The sequence below is a fragment of the Lichenostomus cassidix genome, chromosome 7 (genome assembly GCF_008360975.1).
Source record: "Lichenostomus cassidix isolate B80296 chromosome 7, HeHo_3.0, whole genome shotgun sequence".
In the NCBI taxonomy this organism is placed as follows: Eukaryota; Metazoa; Chordata; class Aves; order Passeriformes; family Meliphagidae; genus Lichenostomus; species Lichenostomus cassidix.
This window is the reverse complement of record NC_139488.1, coordinates 15,006,983-15,022,394: the sequence shown is the minus strand read 5'-3', so window position 1 is coordinate 15,022,394 and position 15,412 is coordinate 15,006,983. Positions and strand designations below refer to the sequence as shown.

Here is a 15,412-nt window from a genome sequence, read left to right as displayed (position 1 = left end):
CAAGTAGAATAAACAATAGAAAGAATATTGTTTTTTCCTATTTTCTCACTTTCCAGTTTCGTAGGTGAAGGTTCTGACCTTATGATTACAGATTTTTGTGCTATGACTCTTGCTGGTTAGATATTGTTGCACTTCCCTTGCATTATTCTTTGAGTGTCAAAGGTATAAGATATTTATTCATCTGTATAGGTCTTACCTGAATATCTTTATGGGCAGTTCTGATACGAATGTCACGACCTTCCACTATCAAATTGGCACTGGATGTGTTTCCACCTGCTACTACAGTGTACTGACCAGCATCAGACATCCTTGTGGAAGGAATGATGAGGCGATGGACATATTTCTCTCTCTGAACTTTCATCCTAAGCATATCAGAAAAGAAAATGAGCTAGTTATTTCCTGGGGGAAAACACACAGGAAGAGTAAATGTGGTGTAGAAGCAATCATTTACCTATCACCAATCTGGAGTTCTTGCCCATCCTTCATCCACTGGACCTGAATGTCAGGTTCTGAAACTTCACATTCAAAAATAGCCCTCTTCTTCTCCACAACTTTGATATCTTTAATATGCTTCCTAAATTCAATGTGACGAGCTAGGGCAGAAAAAAGTAGAGTGAGTGCCATGATGTTATTTAATCCACTAGAAGTCACTAAATATACAAATCAAGAGAGCAAATACCTTCCACATATAAAGTGGCTGATGAAGCTGCTTTTCCAGCAACAAAGGTATATTCTGCAGCATCACCAAAATGCACATTCCTTATGGAGAGGGAGTGGGTAAGCTTCTTTGTTCGTATCTGGCATTTATCAGTTGATTTTATTTCCACGCCATTCTTTAGCCATTTGTATGAGATACCTTCATAATTAACAGTAACTTCAAATGTTATTGTATCTTTCTCTTCAGCATTGATGTCTTTTAGCATAGAGGTAATTAGGATGGCTAAAAGGAAAGAAATGGACATGGTTTGCTTTTTTCCATTCTGTTTTACTTTATTTTAACTCTAATATGTTAACCTAATATGTTAACTCTTATATGTTAACCAGATTAGAGATTCTTCAACTTCGTTAAGGCAGTTTGGAAATATTAAAAGGTAGGTTTTGTGTCCAGAATCAGTATTACAATTAAATCTCCAACTACTGAATGACATAGGAATCCAAATTCTGTCTCCTATGGTGACTTAGCATTTAGGCATGCTGGCCTAAAGAGAAGAATGCAGGATCTGATGTTCAAGTTCACTGCTTCTAAATCTCTTTAAAGAATGCAATTGAGACTCTTAAATGTTATTAAAAAACACCTCTACAACTGTGCTGGTTTTGCCAGAATTTAAGTCCATTTGTTAACACAAACTTATTATTGGTAACTGTAAAATATTCTGGTAAATATGATTTTTACATACGTTTTACAGTCAGGGTTGCGCTGACTCTATCATTTCCACAGACAAATGTGTATTCTGCAGAATCTTCACTGCTTGTGTTCATGATATTGAGCTGATGGAGTTTCCCCTGGACAACTATTTTGAACTTTTCACTCATTTCAATCTCCACACCATTTTTCAACCAGACAGCAGGCACATTGAAATGAGAAACTTCACATTCAAAAGAGGCAGTTTTGGTCTCAGGGATCTCAATATTTTTCATGGTCTTTGTGATATGTATACCTAAAAGGAGGGGAAAAAGGAAAGAGAGAATTTTGTAAAAGTTAGTAGGTTTGGAAGACTGCAAAAACCAAGGGTAACAGGCTATAAAGTGTCAGGTCAAGTTGCTCAGTATTGGTGTAACAATTAATATAATTACTTTCCCACAAACAGAATACTTACTTTCCACAAACAGTTTCGCTTTGCACTCAATTTGCCCAACAAGAGCTGTGTATTCCCCAGCATCATCAGGAGAAATATTATGCAGCATAAGCTTGTGAACTTTCCTTTGAGAGATCATCTTGTATTTATCACTTTGCTTAAGCTCAATATTTTTATGGAACCACCGGACTGGTACAGTATCATGGGAAACACTCAGTTCAAATGAAACAACAGCATTTTCCAAAGCAGTCACATCCTTTGGCTTTTTGATGATCTTGACAGCTTGAGGGAAAAAGTTAGCAATATTCAGCACTGTGAATGGTTTGAATTTCAAAACACACATTACAGCAAATATTCAAACCAGACTGACTTACTTTCCACATGAAGTCTGGCATTTGCTCCTATTTTTCCAAGTTTAAAGCTGTAAACAGACTCATCTGTGACCACACAGTTTTTGATTCTCAGTGTGTGAACTGTTCCTTTCACTGTAATTTCATATTTGTCACTTGATTGAAGTTCAACACCATTTTTAATCCATAGAGCTCCTTTCACATCAGGGTGGGTCAGTTCTACACTGAAAACTGCCTCCTGTGATTCTGTCACAGTCAAGTTCTTTAGTGTTTTCTTTATCTTAACAGCTAGGGGGAAAAAAGGGAAAAAAAGAAAAAAAAATACTTGACAAACAGATCAAAATTAAAGCCTGTAGTAAATATAATAATTTTAATTAAACTGAATAATGGTGTTTCACTTTATGCATATATTAATTTATAGAGTTTCCAGCAAAGTGGTGCACTGGGAACACAACAAGGAACCTTTACTTGTAACATACATGAGAAATGTTTGGTTTCTTTTGTTTCTCTGTTTTGTGGGTTGGTTGGGGATTTGTTTGCTTGGGTTTTTGTTGTTGTTGTGGGTTAGGCTTGGAATTTGGTTTGTTTCAGTTTTTTATTTGATTAATTTGTTTTATTTGGCTTGTATCTAAGGCCTGGTCCAAGACACAGAGAGTGATGCTGGAATAATTCTCAAACACATCAGTCAGTTATAAAAAATACTGACCTTCGACCTTCAGCTTGGCAGAAGTCTTTGAGCTTGCAATTTCATAGCTATATTCACCCATATCCTCCAGTCTCGTTGCAGGGATAATAAGCCTTCTCTTTACACCATCAGATTCAGCACGGCACTGATCTGTCGTATCTAATGGTCTACCACTTTTTAGCCACCGGCCCTCTGATTCAGGATTTGCCACCTCACATTCAAAAATAGCTTTTTGGGACTCAGCCACAGTCAGGTCACTGAGAGGCTTTGAAATGGCACCGCCTGTTGGGAAGAAAAAGCATGTTTTGTTGTGTGGCGGGGGAAGGGTAAAGAGAACATGAAAAAGAAACATAAATTAAATACAAAAAAAACCCCCACCAAAACAGCACAATTGCTACAAGTATGAAATATAGTGCATTGGACAGTTTTTACATCATAGTGAAATAAAAGCCTTGGACTTTAACCCTACTCACCTGCTACTATAAGCTTCCCAGATGTTTTCTTCTCTCCAGCATAAAATACATATTCTCCTTCATCATCTTTCATCATCTTCACCACTGTCAATTTATATATTTTGCCATGTGCTTCAATTTTATATTTAGGACCAGCCTTTATGTCCTGGCCTTTGAAATGCCAGATTACATCAATCCCTGAGTGGGAGAGCTCGACCTCAAAGGACACATTCTGTGTTTCAGTGCAGGTGATGTCATGAAGACCTCTAATAATCTCGATTTCTATAAAAACAATAAATTATAAATTTATTAGTTGTTTCCACAGTTTTGTTTTTGAATAGATTATTTCACAAAGAACTGTACACCTTAAAAGACACCTGCCTTCAACAGTGACATTGCAGCTTGTTTCAACTTTGCCAACCATTAGCTTATAGCGTCCTTGATCTGATGCATGGGTTCTGGTGAGCACTAGCCTCTGTTTATTGCCTTTACATACAGCTTGCACACGTTCATCAGGCTTTATTTGATTATCATTCAGGTACCATTTGGAGGAAGACACATCAGGTGCTGAAACTTTGCATTCGAGGATGGCTTTTGTTCCTTCAACCACATGAATATCTTTTAGAGGCACCACTATTTCCACGCCTGCCAAGTTAAAAAATATTCATCATGAGAAAAACCATGCCTTTGAAAATTAATCCTAAAGGAGCCAAAAATCAAACACAACTTTAAAATCATCATAGTGACTTACTGTACACCGTGATCTGCCCAGTGGTTGACAGTTCAAGATCAGGAACACTGAAAGAGTAAGTTCCACTATCTTCCTTTGTGGCATCTTCTATGAGCAACATATGCGACTGTTTATCCAGCACTATGTGAATTCGGTCACTTGATTGAATTTCTTGGCCATCTTTCATCCAGACACCTTCTGCATTTTCTAGGGAGACTTTAACTTCAAGTTGCACGATATCTCCCTCACAGACTCTTTGATCAGCAAGTCCTTGAAGAATTGCCATGGGACGAGCTGTGGAATCAAATGAAGCTAATTAATACTTATAAGGGGTGGAATATTGAACATTAAAGCATTATGGGATACAATGATAATGATATAATACATGTCATAATATAGAAAATCTATAATAAAAAGACAGTATTAGAAATGCTTACGCTTCATCTTCAGTTTGCAGTGGGTCCTTTTGCCATCAACAACAAAACTATATTCTCCTTGATCATCTTTATTAACATCTTTAATAGTGAGTATTTGACGACCACGGCGGGATGCAATCACATATTTATGATTAGAAGTGAGTTCAACATCGCCATGATACCATTTCCCCTCCACGTCTTCTGGGAAAACCTCACATTCAAGTTCACCTGAGAAGGACTCTGGCACTTCAACATCCTCAAGTTCTTTAATAAACTCAACTGCAGCACCTAAAGGCAAAAATAATTACATTTGTGAATAAACTTGAATAGATACTACTGAAGAAAAGATTTGTTATTAAATGAGCCTAAGGGAATATATATATATATAGTGTAATCATTTTACATAAATACCTCTCGAGACTTTCATACCAGATTCCAAAAATATGAAAGCAGCTTGACATTTCTTAGGGTGTTGGAAGTCTGTTTAAATAGTTTTATTTCATTCTGAAGCTAGCAGTACTGCATGGTACTGAGCTCTATGCTTCTTACCTTCAACAGTGAGCTTTGCAGTAGTTTTTATGGATTCATCTTCTACCAGTGCACAGCTGTAATCATCAGCATCAGACATATCAATTGTTAATACAGAAAGAAAGTGAGCCTTTCTGTCTGAGTGCATCCTGTACTTGTCTCCAGAATGAATCTCAATTCCATCCTTAAACCATTTCACTTTGACAAAGGGTTCCGATGTTTCACATTCAAAGGTTGCCATGGAGTCTTTTGCTTGAGCAGCAACATCTTGTAATTTCTGGGTGAAGGTGATTGACTGCTTGGCTGCAAAACAATATATAATGATAAACAGTGCACTGACCAAACAGACTTAACACACTATGATGAGCAGTAGGATGAGTAAGAGAATTGAAATTACCTTGTACCAACAGGAAAGCGTGGCTAGAAGTTTCACCAGCTATATTGACTGCTTTCACCATGATGCTGGCAGAGTCATCAGCAGTCACATCTCTGATAACTAATTCACAAACATTATCTTCAGGCCAGTACCAATACACGCGATCAGTTCTTTCAATCTGAACACCGTTTTTGAACCACTGGCATTCAGGATCTGGTTTTCCCACCACTCTAACACGGAAGTGTACATCTGTTCCTTGGGCTACAGTCTGGCTTTGAATTCGTTCAAGTATCTTGGGAGCCTCCATGCTTGGACTAAGCTCCACCTTCTCTGGTTTGAACGTTGGAATGGTGATTTTGCCTTCAGGAGGAAGTGCTTTCTTCTCTTCCTCTGGGATCTCTTTGGTCCAGTGAAGAAGCTCTTCTTTTGTCTTTTTTAACAGTTCTTCATAGGATTCATCTTTTTTACGAGATTTAAGTTCCACAGCTGTAATGGCTTCATAGTAGCCCTCTTCTGTCCTACGCTTGAATTTGCTACGCAGCTCTTCAGATTCCTCTGAAAGCTTTTCGTGAGTGATTCTTTCAGCCCTTTTTAGCTTCACCACTTCCTTGGTTGTTGCCTCTGCAGGTTTGTCTACCTTCTGTACCTCAAAGAGAAGTTTTCCAGGTTCTGTAACTACAGGCTCATGTTTGGGTTCAGGAGCACGACGAAGAACAGATCTGAAGTCTTCCCTCTGCTGGATCTCAAGTTTCACCTTATGTTCAATAAAACCTTCTGGATTCTCCGCAGTGACTCTCACCTCTCCTGTGTCATATGATTTGCAGTCCACAATGTCCAGGTAGTAGATGCCATCATAACGGAGTCTAAACCTTTTGCTTTTACGGATGAGCTGTCCATTGAGGTACCAGTTGACCTTGGGCATAGGATAGCCAGTCACACGGCAGCGGAATCGTGCTGTTTCTCCTTCAAGGACTCTTGCAGGTTCAGGAACCAAAACAATTTCTGGTTTTTGTTTTTCCTTTTGGTCCAGTGCAACTGCAGGTAGAGCACCCTCATGGGCCATCCTTTCTAACTCTTCAATTCGCTGGAGTCCCCTTTTGCCTTCTGGCAACTGGGATTCTTCCACAAGGCTTTTCTCATCCTTCACGATCAGAGTAGCAGATGTATGGTCTGTGCCATATTTGTTAGTTGCTCTGCAAGTGATCACTCCACTGTCTCTGGAATAGGCTACCCCATAGTCCAGGCTACAGTACCCAAACTCATTGATCATGCGGAGTCTGTTAGCTGCTTCCAAGGGTTTGCCATCATGCAACCACTCCACCACCATGGTTGGGTCACCAATTGGTGTTAGTCTGCATTCAAAGTGTGCTGGTCCAAACTGTTTGAGCCTTAAAGATGTGAGCTTCTTCTTAAAAAATGGTTTCTGTTGCTTTTCTTTGTCATAGAGATCTCCTTCCTCCCATTGCTCTTGACCATAACGCAGATGGAGAGGTTCTAACTCTGGTGCTGCAATTTCCTTGGCTTTGTAAGTTCCTTTTGGAATAATTAATTTTCTTTCTGGTTCAGGTTCTGTATGTTCAACTTCTACGTTTACTTTGCAGCGGGTCGTGTCCCGCCCAGCTTTATTGATAGCAGTAGCAGTATACCAGGCAGCATCTTGCCTGGCAGTAGATTCAATTTTTAGGGCAGCTGCCCCCTTGGTTCCCTCAATCCTGAAATATGGAAAAAAAATTAACTATTTTTCCGTTCTTTGTCATTCATTTTTGCCCTTCTTCCAAATTAGGTCAAAGCCTCCAAAGACAAATCTCTAGAGGTAATAGACGTTGTTTATGTTTATTCATGTTTGGGAGTGCAGTGCCTAAGAATCAAATAGATAAGAATAATAGAGAACGGTCTTAAATTCAATGGCAGTTTTGCCTGCAGAGGTCTTCAAAATCAGAGACAGAGAAAAGTTCACTAAATCTCTGTTGTAAAAGCATTGGCTTTGCAGAATAGAAACTATATCATAACACAAGCTGGGAAAAAATTGAATGAATCCTACAAGATCTTTCATATCTGTAATCCTTGCTGCAATGCAAAAGCTCTTGGTGAATCCCTTCTGTGAAAATGTAGGTGGCATTTTGCAGGATCGTGATTAACTACTTAAATAAAATATTTAAAATAAAATAAAATAAACTTTAAATTTAAATATGATAAAACTCTTACTTTATTTTGGGGTATTTATGAGGCACAATGATGTCACTGTTCTTGAGCCATACAATGTCAGGATTAGGGTTACCAGTAGCTTTCACTGACATCTCCAGTCTAGAACCCTCCTTCACACTGACATTTCTCAACCTTTCCACAAAGTGGGGTCTGACTAGGTCTTCCTTAGCTGAAAGAGCAAGGGTAAGTTATCACAAGAGGAAATGATACAGCCGTGGTTTTTAACAAGAAAAACTCATCAGACTGCTAAAAATAACATGCACAGAAGATACCTTCAACAGTCAGTGTCATTGAGACTGAAGCTTTGCCTGCCCTGTTCTGAGCAATGACAGCCCATTCTCCAGAATCATCAGGCATTGCAGGAACAATGATCAATGACTGGGTGCCATCTTCTTTAATAGTGATTTTATGAGTGAAGTCATTAATCACTTGTTGACCTGCAGATACACATGAAAAGAAAACAGTTGCAATCAAAGCAGTCTCAACGAGATATAAAAAACTTTTTTAAAGATTGTTGATGAAAATGAGGCTGATGTACCATTATGGAACCAGTATGTCTCTGGCATAGGTCTGCCAACAACTTTTAAGTCAAATCTTGCTGTCTGCCCCTGTGAACATTTAAATGATGTAGGTTTCAGCACAAAAACTGGCTTATAGAGTCTCTCTAGCTGCCCTTCATCAGTTTCTTCTAATCTCCGGGCAGGAGAACGAGAAGGAGAACTGCGGGCAGGAGAGCGGCTTGGAGACCGTGGAGAGATAGACCTGGAAGGAAAAAGATAAGACAGATGTGTATGACAATGTCTTGTAGCAGTGGACTGACATGATAAACAGATTTCAACCTTTGCCTTTCTCATAACTCATTTGAGGTTGGCCAATTTATTTATATGAGAAATTAGGAAAAAATTTGTTTTTATTTGTAGCCAGTTTTCTTTAGTTTTTGGACAGGAGTTTGTAGACCTGAATAGTGTTAGGATACACTATAGCCGAGGAAATTTTTGGGGTTTGGATAGTGCACAAACTTGTGTACATTTGTGCATGGGTGTGTATGTGTGTGGAGACTGAACTCAGGATATGACAATGCTTAATTTTTTCTGTCACAGAAATACAGATATTTCAGGGGTAGGAAACAATATTTGCATACCACACTAAAACTCCAAGTGCAGAAGATATTTTTTCCAAAACATGAGTACTTTAACAAAGAAATATGATTATTGAGGTTGTAAATCTGATAGTGTGGCTGGAAATGCAAGTGAATGATTGTACTCTGGGAACTGCATTGCTCATTTAAAAGGAAAATCAGACAAAGAGCACATAAATCAATAAGAGTCATGAAAATAGCATTTAGAACTTTTCTAGAAGTATGCAGACTCCAACAGCTTAATCTGTTTAACTGCTGTGTAATGAGTTTTTGGACTGTCTATCACAGCAGATTGAAAAATTGTATCATTGTGTACCTACCTGTATCTTCTCATAACTTCAGGTCCTGGCATATAACCTGGAGTTGCTGTAGGTGCAACTGGCTCAACATAAAGTTTTGCTGAGCAAATGGCATTTCCTTTCATATTGCTGGCAAAGACAGTATAAATTCCTTCATCTTCAGGTAAAACAACAGGCAAACGCAGCGTGGCGCTGCCATCTTGCAGAAGTTCCATGTGGTAGCGCTCTCCGTGCCTTATACGTTTGCCATCTTTGTACCATGCAACCTGCATGGAAAGAAACAGAAGACTGCTATGTGAACTCTCCTAAAGACAAAGATCCAGTAATGACTCATACATACAAGACAACTTGTATGTATGAACATACTCATATGTATGAACTTACAACTTCTTATTTTTCATCGGAAAAATATTGCAGCCCGTGCATATGTGTTTAACATTAACATTTTCACTTGAAATGGGTAAGACCAAAGTTACATGTTTACATAGCAACCTGAAACATGTCTTGGAGCTAGAAACAGATATAAAGCCCATTTTGATGAAGAGCAAAGTAACTTAGACTGGACTGCTACTGGCATGGTGGCATGGGCCACCTCAGAGATATTCAGAAGCAAGACCAACTTTACTGGTAAATCCAACCTACCTCTGAACTGGCTAACCAACCTAACTATATTCTATTAAGGGACAAAAGGAAAATTCAGCTTGATATCAAAACGGAAGACTGGATTTCCTTTGAGAGTTTTTGTTTTCTATGCAGAATGTAGAATGTCTGACAATGAGATGTTAAGGGATTTTTTTCAAGTACAGCATCAAATGAGTTACAAAAAAAAGTTATAAAGATTTGGAGTACCTTTGGCAGTGGATACCCAGATGTCTTGCAATGGAAGGTAACTCCTGTCCCTTCAAAGGTTCTGTAATTCTTTAATCTTAAATCGAATCCTGCTTCTACAGCTTCAGATTCAGAAATATCAACCATCATCTCCTCTCCATCTTCTTCGAGAAGTTCATGTAAGGTAGTCTTAATAATTCTGAGTTCAATTTCCTTGATAAGTCTTTCTTCGAAAGATGAAATATGTAATTCCTATAGAGAAAAACAAGACCATTAGTTTTCTGTGTCAAATAATGACCTTGCAAATAAATTATTTTTATTGTAAAATGTCAGTACACAAAATTAGCATGGAGTGGTAGACATACCTCATCTTCTGCAAAAGTTCTGACCATCACAGTATCTTTTGCCATTTTCTTCCTAATTAGAGCTTGTTCTTTTTCATACTCTTTTTCAAAGTCACCATAGGAAATAGGTGGGGCTACCTCAGCCACTTTAGGTTCCTGTACGTATGCAGTCATTTGAGTTTGGTACATCATTTCTTGTTGTGATTTTATGTAGGCTTCGTAATCAGCTAAGAATTGAGAACATATTAATTTTAATAAATTTTTTGTTTTCACTGGATTGAATGGAGAAAACAAGTACAAATTTATTTTACTGGTTTTCCTGATTCAAGCAGATTTTCTATCTGTTTAGCCAATAAGTACAAACAGCAATATAATGCAAGGACTGATGTATTAAGATGAACTTTATAAATGGGTAGAAGTCTTCCTGTACTATTTTAGGTGCCCTAGTTTTCAAAGTGGAAGCATCTGTAGAGATTATTTTACAATTTCTTTACCATTACTCTGTCTCCTGAAAATTTTTGCATATTTTTACAGGACAAATAATAAAAATTAAACTAGCTTCTTTCCCTTTAAGATAACAACCTACTAATTGATTAACCTTCTTTTCCCACATCACTCTTTGAATGTCTTATCTTGTCATGAACATGCCTGTCAACAGAGGAAGGTTCCTATAGCTACACATTCTAGCAAAGAATAAAGTCCTTTGAGGACCTGATGTTGGATACTCTGTATTGCAGAAACAGAGCCACCAGATCTTCTTTTATGTCTCTCAAACTGAATAAACTAAGCTGCAAAGAACTTGCAGAGCAATTTAAAATATTTTCCCCATTTTGAAGTCAATTTTAAGAAGTAGTCTTCCCATTTCCTTAATCTAAAATGTACCTTCTTCTAGTAAGGAGACCGTTGCAGAAGCTTCTCCAAGTTTATTACGAACAACGATGGTGTATTCTCCGGCATCATCGGCAAAAGTCATGGAAATTTCAAGTTTGCATTCCCCGGTTTCTTTTTTGTAACTTACTTTGTATCTATAGGAAACATAAAAGTGCAAAGTCTCTATAATTCTGGGTAGACTTTTCAGTGAATTTGCTTTTAGTTAATGAGAAACACTCCTAACTTGTACAAGGCACAAGAAGAGAAACTTTTGCAGGCAATTCTCACTGAATGAATCTGTATAGCAGAGTATGAAAAATAACCATGCTGAAACTAGAGTACTGGTCTGCTTTCCTTTTGTTGTCACTAAATAAATAGGATCCAAACACCAGTACTGAAATATTGGAGGTCTAATTATCAGACACAATATCATGGTATATTCTGTGTGCACACAGTTTGTCCTAGTATGGATAATCATAGTGTGATTATTTCAAGAGTGCTACAAATGTAATTTTTTTTTCTCAGCTAGGAAGTGTGTTGCTTTCTGCACACAGCACTTGCATAGACATTTGCATAGAATGCAAGTACTGCACAGACAGAATAAAAAAAATTCAAAACTTCTTCCTGATTTGTTTATAAAGATAATTAGGATATCTTATTTTACAGTCATTTGAATATTTGTATTTTAAAACCTAGCAACCTTTTAAAGTCACACATTAAAACAGGATCCTATAATTTTTACATTAAAAAAATGAAAATCTCACAGAAATCAGGGTATGTTATGTGCCTCAGCATAAGTAAGGGAACCAAAATATGATATTGTCAATAAAATATTCATATAAAATATTTGGTTTTGTGCATTGTATTCAAAGTACCTGTAGCCAGTCGTTAGAGGAATTCCGCCTTTTTTCCAGAACACATGTGGCTTTGGATTGCCCCCTACTTGGCATTCAAAAATAATGCTCCCACCTTCAATTAATTTATGCACCATGGGTTTTCTTATGAAGAAAGGAGGCATGGGTTCTCCTGATACTTCCTCTGCTGCAGCAGAGACATCTTCCATTACTATGTCCTTTGTCTCCACATAGCTGAAATAAGATTTCAGTGCAGGAAAGTGAGCTGATGTCTGAAGCTCTCATAAAACAGAATGCAAGAACATGATGACTGCAGTAGGAGCAGTCTGTTTAGAAAAGTAACTTTACCGTTTCTCTTCTGTAACAGTCTTCTCAGAAATGGTTTCTCGAGTCTCAATTTCTTCAGTAACTACAAGGCAAAATTGATACAGTGGATTTTAAAATACCTTATTAAGCTTTAAGCAATGAGTTCAGTTGACATAAAAAGAATTAGTTGGCTCGGAGGGGCTAGGTAATTCCACTGAGGAATCAAATTAAGAGTCTCCCATTTCTGGCCCATGATTGGCCTTTTCCCCATATTCTTACAGCCCGTTTACCTAATAACCCTGGAATACAAGTCAAGCCATATGTTTCAAATGTCTAAGGTCCATTATGAGCAATATATATTTCATAAAATTATTAACTTCCTACAGTGACAAGAGGGCCTGTCCTTAATTTGCACCAAGGGAGGTTTAGTTTGAATATTAGGAAAGCTGTCAGCAAAAGCATTATCAAGGGTAATCAAGCATTGGAACAGGTTTCCCCAGGAGTCACTGGGGCTGACTTTTAAACACCACCTCCACCCTGGAGGTATTTGAAAGACATGTAGATGTGGCACTTAGGAACATGGTTTAGCAGTGGACTTGGCAGTTTTGGGTTAATAGTTGAAATCAATGCTCTTAAAGGTCTTTTCCAACTTAAACAATTCTATGATTTTATAAATATACTTACCTTTCACATGTAAGTGGCAAGAAGTGCTGACACTCCCAGCCTGATTGGTAGCAGTGCAGGTAAATCTTCCACTGTCCTCCGCAAAGGCTTCACGAATCACAAGGCGAGCAAGTCCTGCCTTGAAAGTGATCTGGAAGTCCATTGAGCTCTCGATTTTGTAGTCTTCCCTGTACCATGTCACTGTAGGCTGAGGATGACCGGATATATGGCACTCCAGAGTGACAGACTCACCTTCAGTCACAGTCTTATTTTTGAGGCCCTATATGACAAAAAATAAGTATCATGGTCAGTATACATTTTCAGTGCTAAACAGATGCTTGAATATCTAAACCCTATTTGAATGGAAAATTTAACATCTACTTAAAAACAGTGTTCCATAAAGTAATGTATGCACAAAAAAAGGGGCATTTTCCAAAGAGAAGTATTTGAAACTAGACTTTAGGATCTCTGAACATTACCATTATTAATAAAATGAAAAGGTAGGTTCACATTTATGCAGATAGGCCAGCCTACTGTGTGACATAATTTTGAAGAATTGGTACCATAAAAGACATCAAGAAGAATTTGTATCAGAGATAAATTAAATGGCTGATTAAATCTAATACAAAGTTCAAAAGATTAAATAAAGCCAACTTTTCATGGCTAGGTTTTCAGCAATAAATAAGAATAGAATGTTATAAATTCTTATTCAATAATTAAAAAATAGAATGGGTGAAAATCTAGTGACACTACCCTGAACTACACAAAAATACTTACTGAGACTAAGGTGGGTGGAGTAGCAGGGACTTCTGCAGGCACTGGAACTCTGGCAGTTTCTGTCACCTAGGTAGTTTAGAGGACAATTTATGAACACCTTACAAAATCAAGGACATAAACATCATAATTTAAATATGAAAATAAATCAGGTAATATGAACTTTTTGCATGTCATAGGTAAATATTAGGTCCTTACAAGGATTTGTGTAAAACAATTAAAAGATTAAAGGCTGCAAAATACTTTAAAAGTGGAAAATTGAGACAAGAAAACAGAAAAAAAGTGAGGCTATTTTATATTTTTAAAGTGGAAGTCTGTCAAAGTGACAGAAATTTGCTTAAAAACATACCTTTGCTTCAGCTTCTTTATGCAGCAAGTGTTCTGTCCTCACTGCTTCACTTCTAATGCTTGTCTCCTTTTTAGTCTCAACAGCCTCTGCAAAGGGAAACTGTGGAGGTGCAACTGGCTCTGCTTTTACCCTGACTTCATGAGGCTTTAGCTGAGGTGGTTTCACAGGCTTGGTGATCTTTTGTGCAGCAGAGGTAGCTGAGAGCTCTTTCTCCAGAGTAGCCATGGCAGATCCAGCTATCGAAACCTAGGGAGCAGAAGGGAAAGAGTTACAGCTTTGTTATTTTATTTTCAAAGGAGAGAGTATATTTCTTGAGCAGATTGCCTAAGCAGAAGTTGCTTCCTTACTACTTGGTTTTCACACTGCAAAAGCTGTATATAGAAAAAGAGTATTAGTTTTAGATTGGAGTAGTGGAATACCAGAGATATAATATCCTTGTTTTATTTTTGATCTAAGCACTTAAATGCTTTCTTTTTCACTTTAGAATTTAATATTTAAATGGTCAAGAAGCTCTTAAGTGCAGCACAAGGAATGTTCTCTCCATTTCTTCACTTGATGCCTTAGATTTCCATTTAAGCAGTTCTAATACTGCAATAAAGAATAGCATTAATTATATAACTTTCAGTGATTAAAATAGTTGAAGAGATTTCACAATCTTGTTATAGGTGAAATAACTTTCAAAAAATACATAAATATTTAATGAAAATATTTATGACAATGTTTAATTATGTTTGAGGGGAAAATAATTTTTAAATTCCAGGTGAAGAGAGAAAGTATGCTTGAATGAGAACATTAATTAACTGGGAAATTTTGATATTATGTAAAGGAGTCAAACAGAAGAATGGAAAGAATAACATTAAAAATGGATGGTAACACATTATGCAGTTAGTCTGGATTTTTTCTATTTAAAAAAAAAGGTCAGTATGTATTAATCAGCAAGGAAGAAAAAAGCAATGTGCGAGTGAACTGAAGCACATAATAAGATTATAGCGGGATACTTCTGCTCTTTAGAAAACATAACTTGCATGAAAAATATCTATTGTTTCACTATATGTCATTAAATACTGAAGCCGCATCCTCAAACAGTTTATAAGATTAATTAACTAATAATAACAACAAATTATATTTTAACAATTCATTTGTCTGTTTACATCAGTGCTCTTTATTAGTCAAACAAGCCAACAAAAATAACTGTAAGGAACATAAAACTCTTCCTCCTGAGGAAGCACCACACTGGAGTGTGGGAGGAAAAGCCAAGTGGAATGGGTGACCCACTGGCTATTGAAAATGAGCATGCTGTTCCTCTTGGATATAACTTCAGCTTACCTCATATGTGTGATCTGGTTTAGGAACAGCAATTTTGGAGACTGTGAAGTGAGGACTTGGTGTGCGAGGTCGTGGGGGTTCAACATGAAACGTCTTCTCAAATTCTGTTGTTCTTTTTATCTA

General features: G+C 37.3%; 1 protein-coding gene across 1 annotated transcript in view; it reads right to left on the bottom strand.

Annotated features, from left to right (window-relative positions):
• TTN (titin) overlaps nucleotides 1–15,412 on the bottom strand; it is a 241,675-nt gene that overhangs the window by 209,819 nt on the left and 16,444 nt on the right. Inside the window, exons 13-38 of the mRNA XM_085065641.1 lie at nucleotides 15,290–15,409; nucleotides 13,964–14,209; nucleotides 13,618–13,683; nucleotides 12,862–13,120; nucleotides 12,220–12,280; nucleotides 11,893–12,105; nucleotides 11,030–11,172; nucleotides 10,169–10,374; nucleotides 9,825–10,055; nucleotides 8,997–9,241; nucleotides 8,077–8,300; nucleotides 7,811–7,975; nucleotides 7,539–7,707; nucleotides 5,355–7,045; nucleotides 4,979–5,260; nucleotides 4,451–4,717; nucleotides 4,035–4,307; nucleotides 3,665–3,928; nucleotides 3,305–3,565; nucleotides 2,853–3,113; nucleotides 2,171–2,434; nucleotides 1,818–2,078; nucleotides 1,398–1,658; nucleotides 680–940; nucleotides 452–593; nucleotides 197–362 (exon numbers count right to left, since the gene is read on the bottom strand). Of these exons, the coding sequence (XP_084921767.1) occupies nucleotides 197–362; nucleotides 452–593; nucleotides 680–940; nucleotides 1,398–1,658; nucleotides 1,818–2,078; nucleotides 2,171–2,434; nucleotides 2,853–3,113; nucleotides 3,305–3,565; nucleotides 3,665–3,928; nucleotides 4,035–4,307; nucleotides 4,451–4,717; nucleotides 4,979–5,260; nucleotides 5,355–7,045; nucleotides 7,539–7,707; nucleotides 7,811–7,975; nucleotides 8,077–8,300; nucleotides 8,997–9,241; nucleotides 9,825–10,055; nucleotides 10,169–10,374; nucleotides 11,030–11,172; nucleotides 11,893–12,105; nucleotides 12,220–12,280; nucleotides 12,862–13,120; nucleotides 13,618–13,683; nucleotides 13,964–14,209; nucleotides 15,290–15,409 (7,002 nt within the window). The remainder of the gene's footprint in view (nucleotides 1–196; nucleotides 363–451; nucleotides 594–679; nucleotides 941–1,397; nucleotides 1,659–1,817; nucleotides 2,079–2,170; nucleotides 2,435–2,852; nucleotides 3,114–3,304; nucleotides 3,566–3,664; nucleotides 3,929–4,034; nucleotides 4,308–4,450; nucleotides 4,718–4,978; nucleotides 5,261–5,354; nucleotides 7,046–7,538; nucleotides 7,708–7,810; nucleotides 7,976–8,076; nucleotides 8,301–8,996; nucleotides 9,242–9,824; nucleotides 10,056–10,168; nucleotides 10,375–11,029; nucleotides 11,173–11,892; nucleotides 12,106–12,219; nucleotides 12,281–12,861; nucleotides 13,121–13,617; nucleotides 13,684–13,963; nucleotides 14,210–15,289; nucleotides 15,410–15,412) is intronic.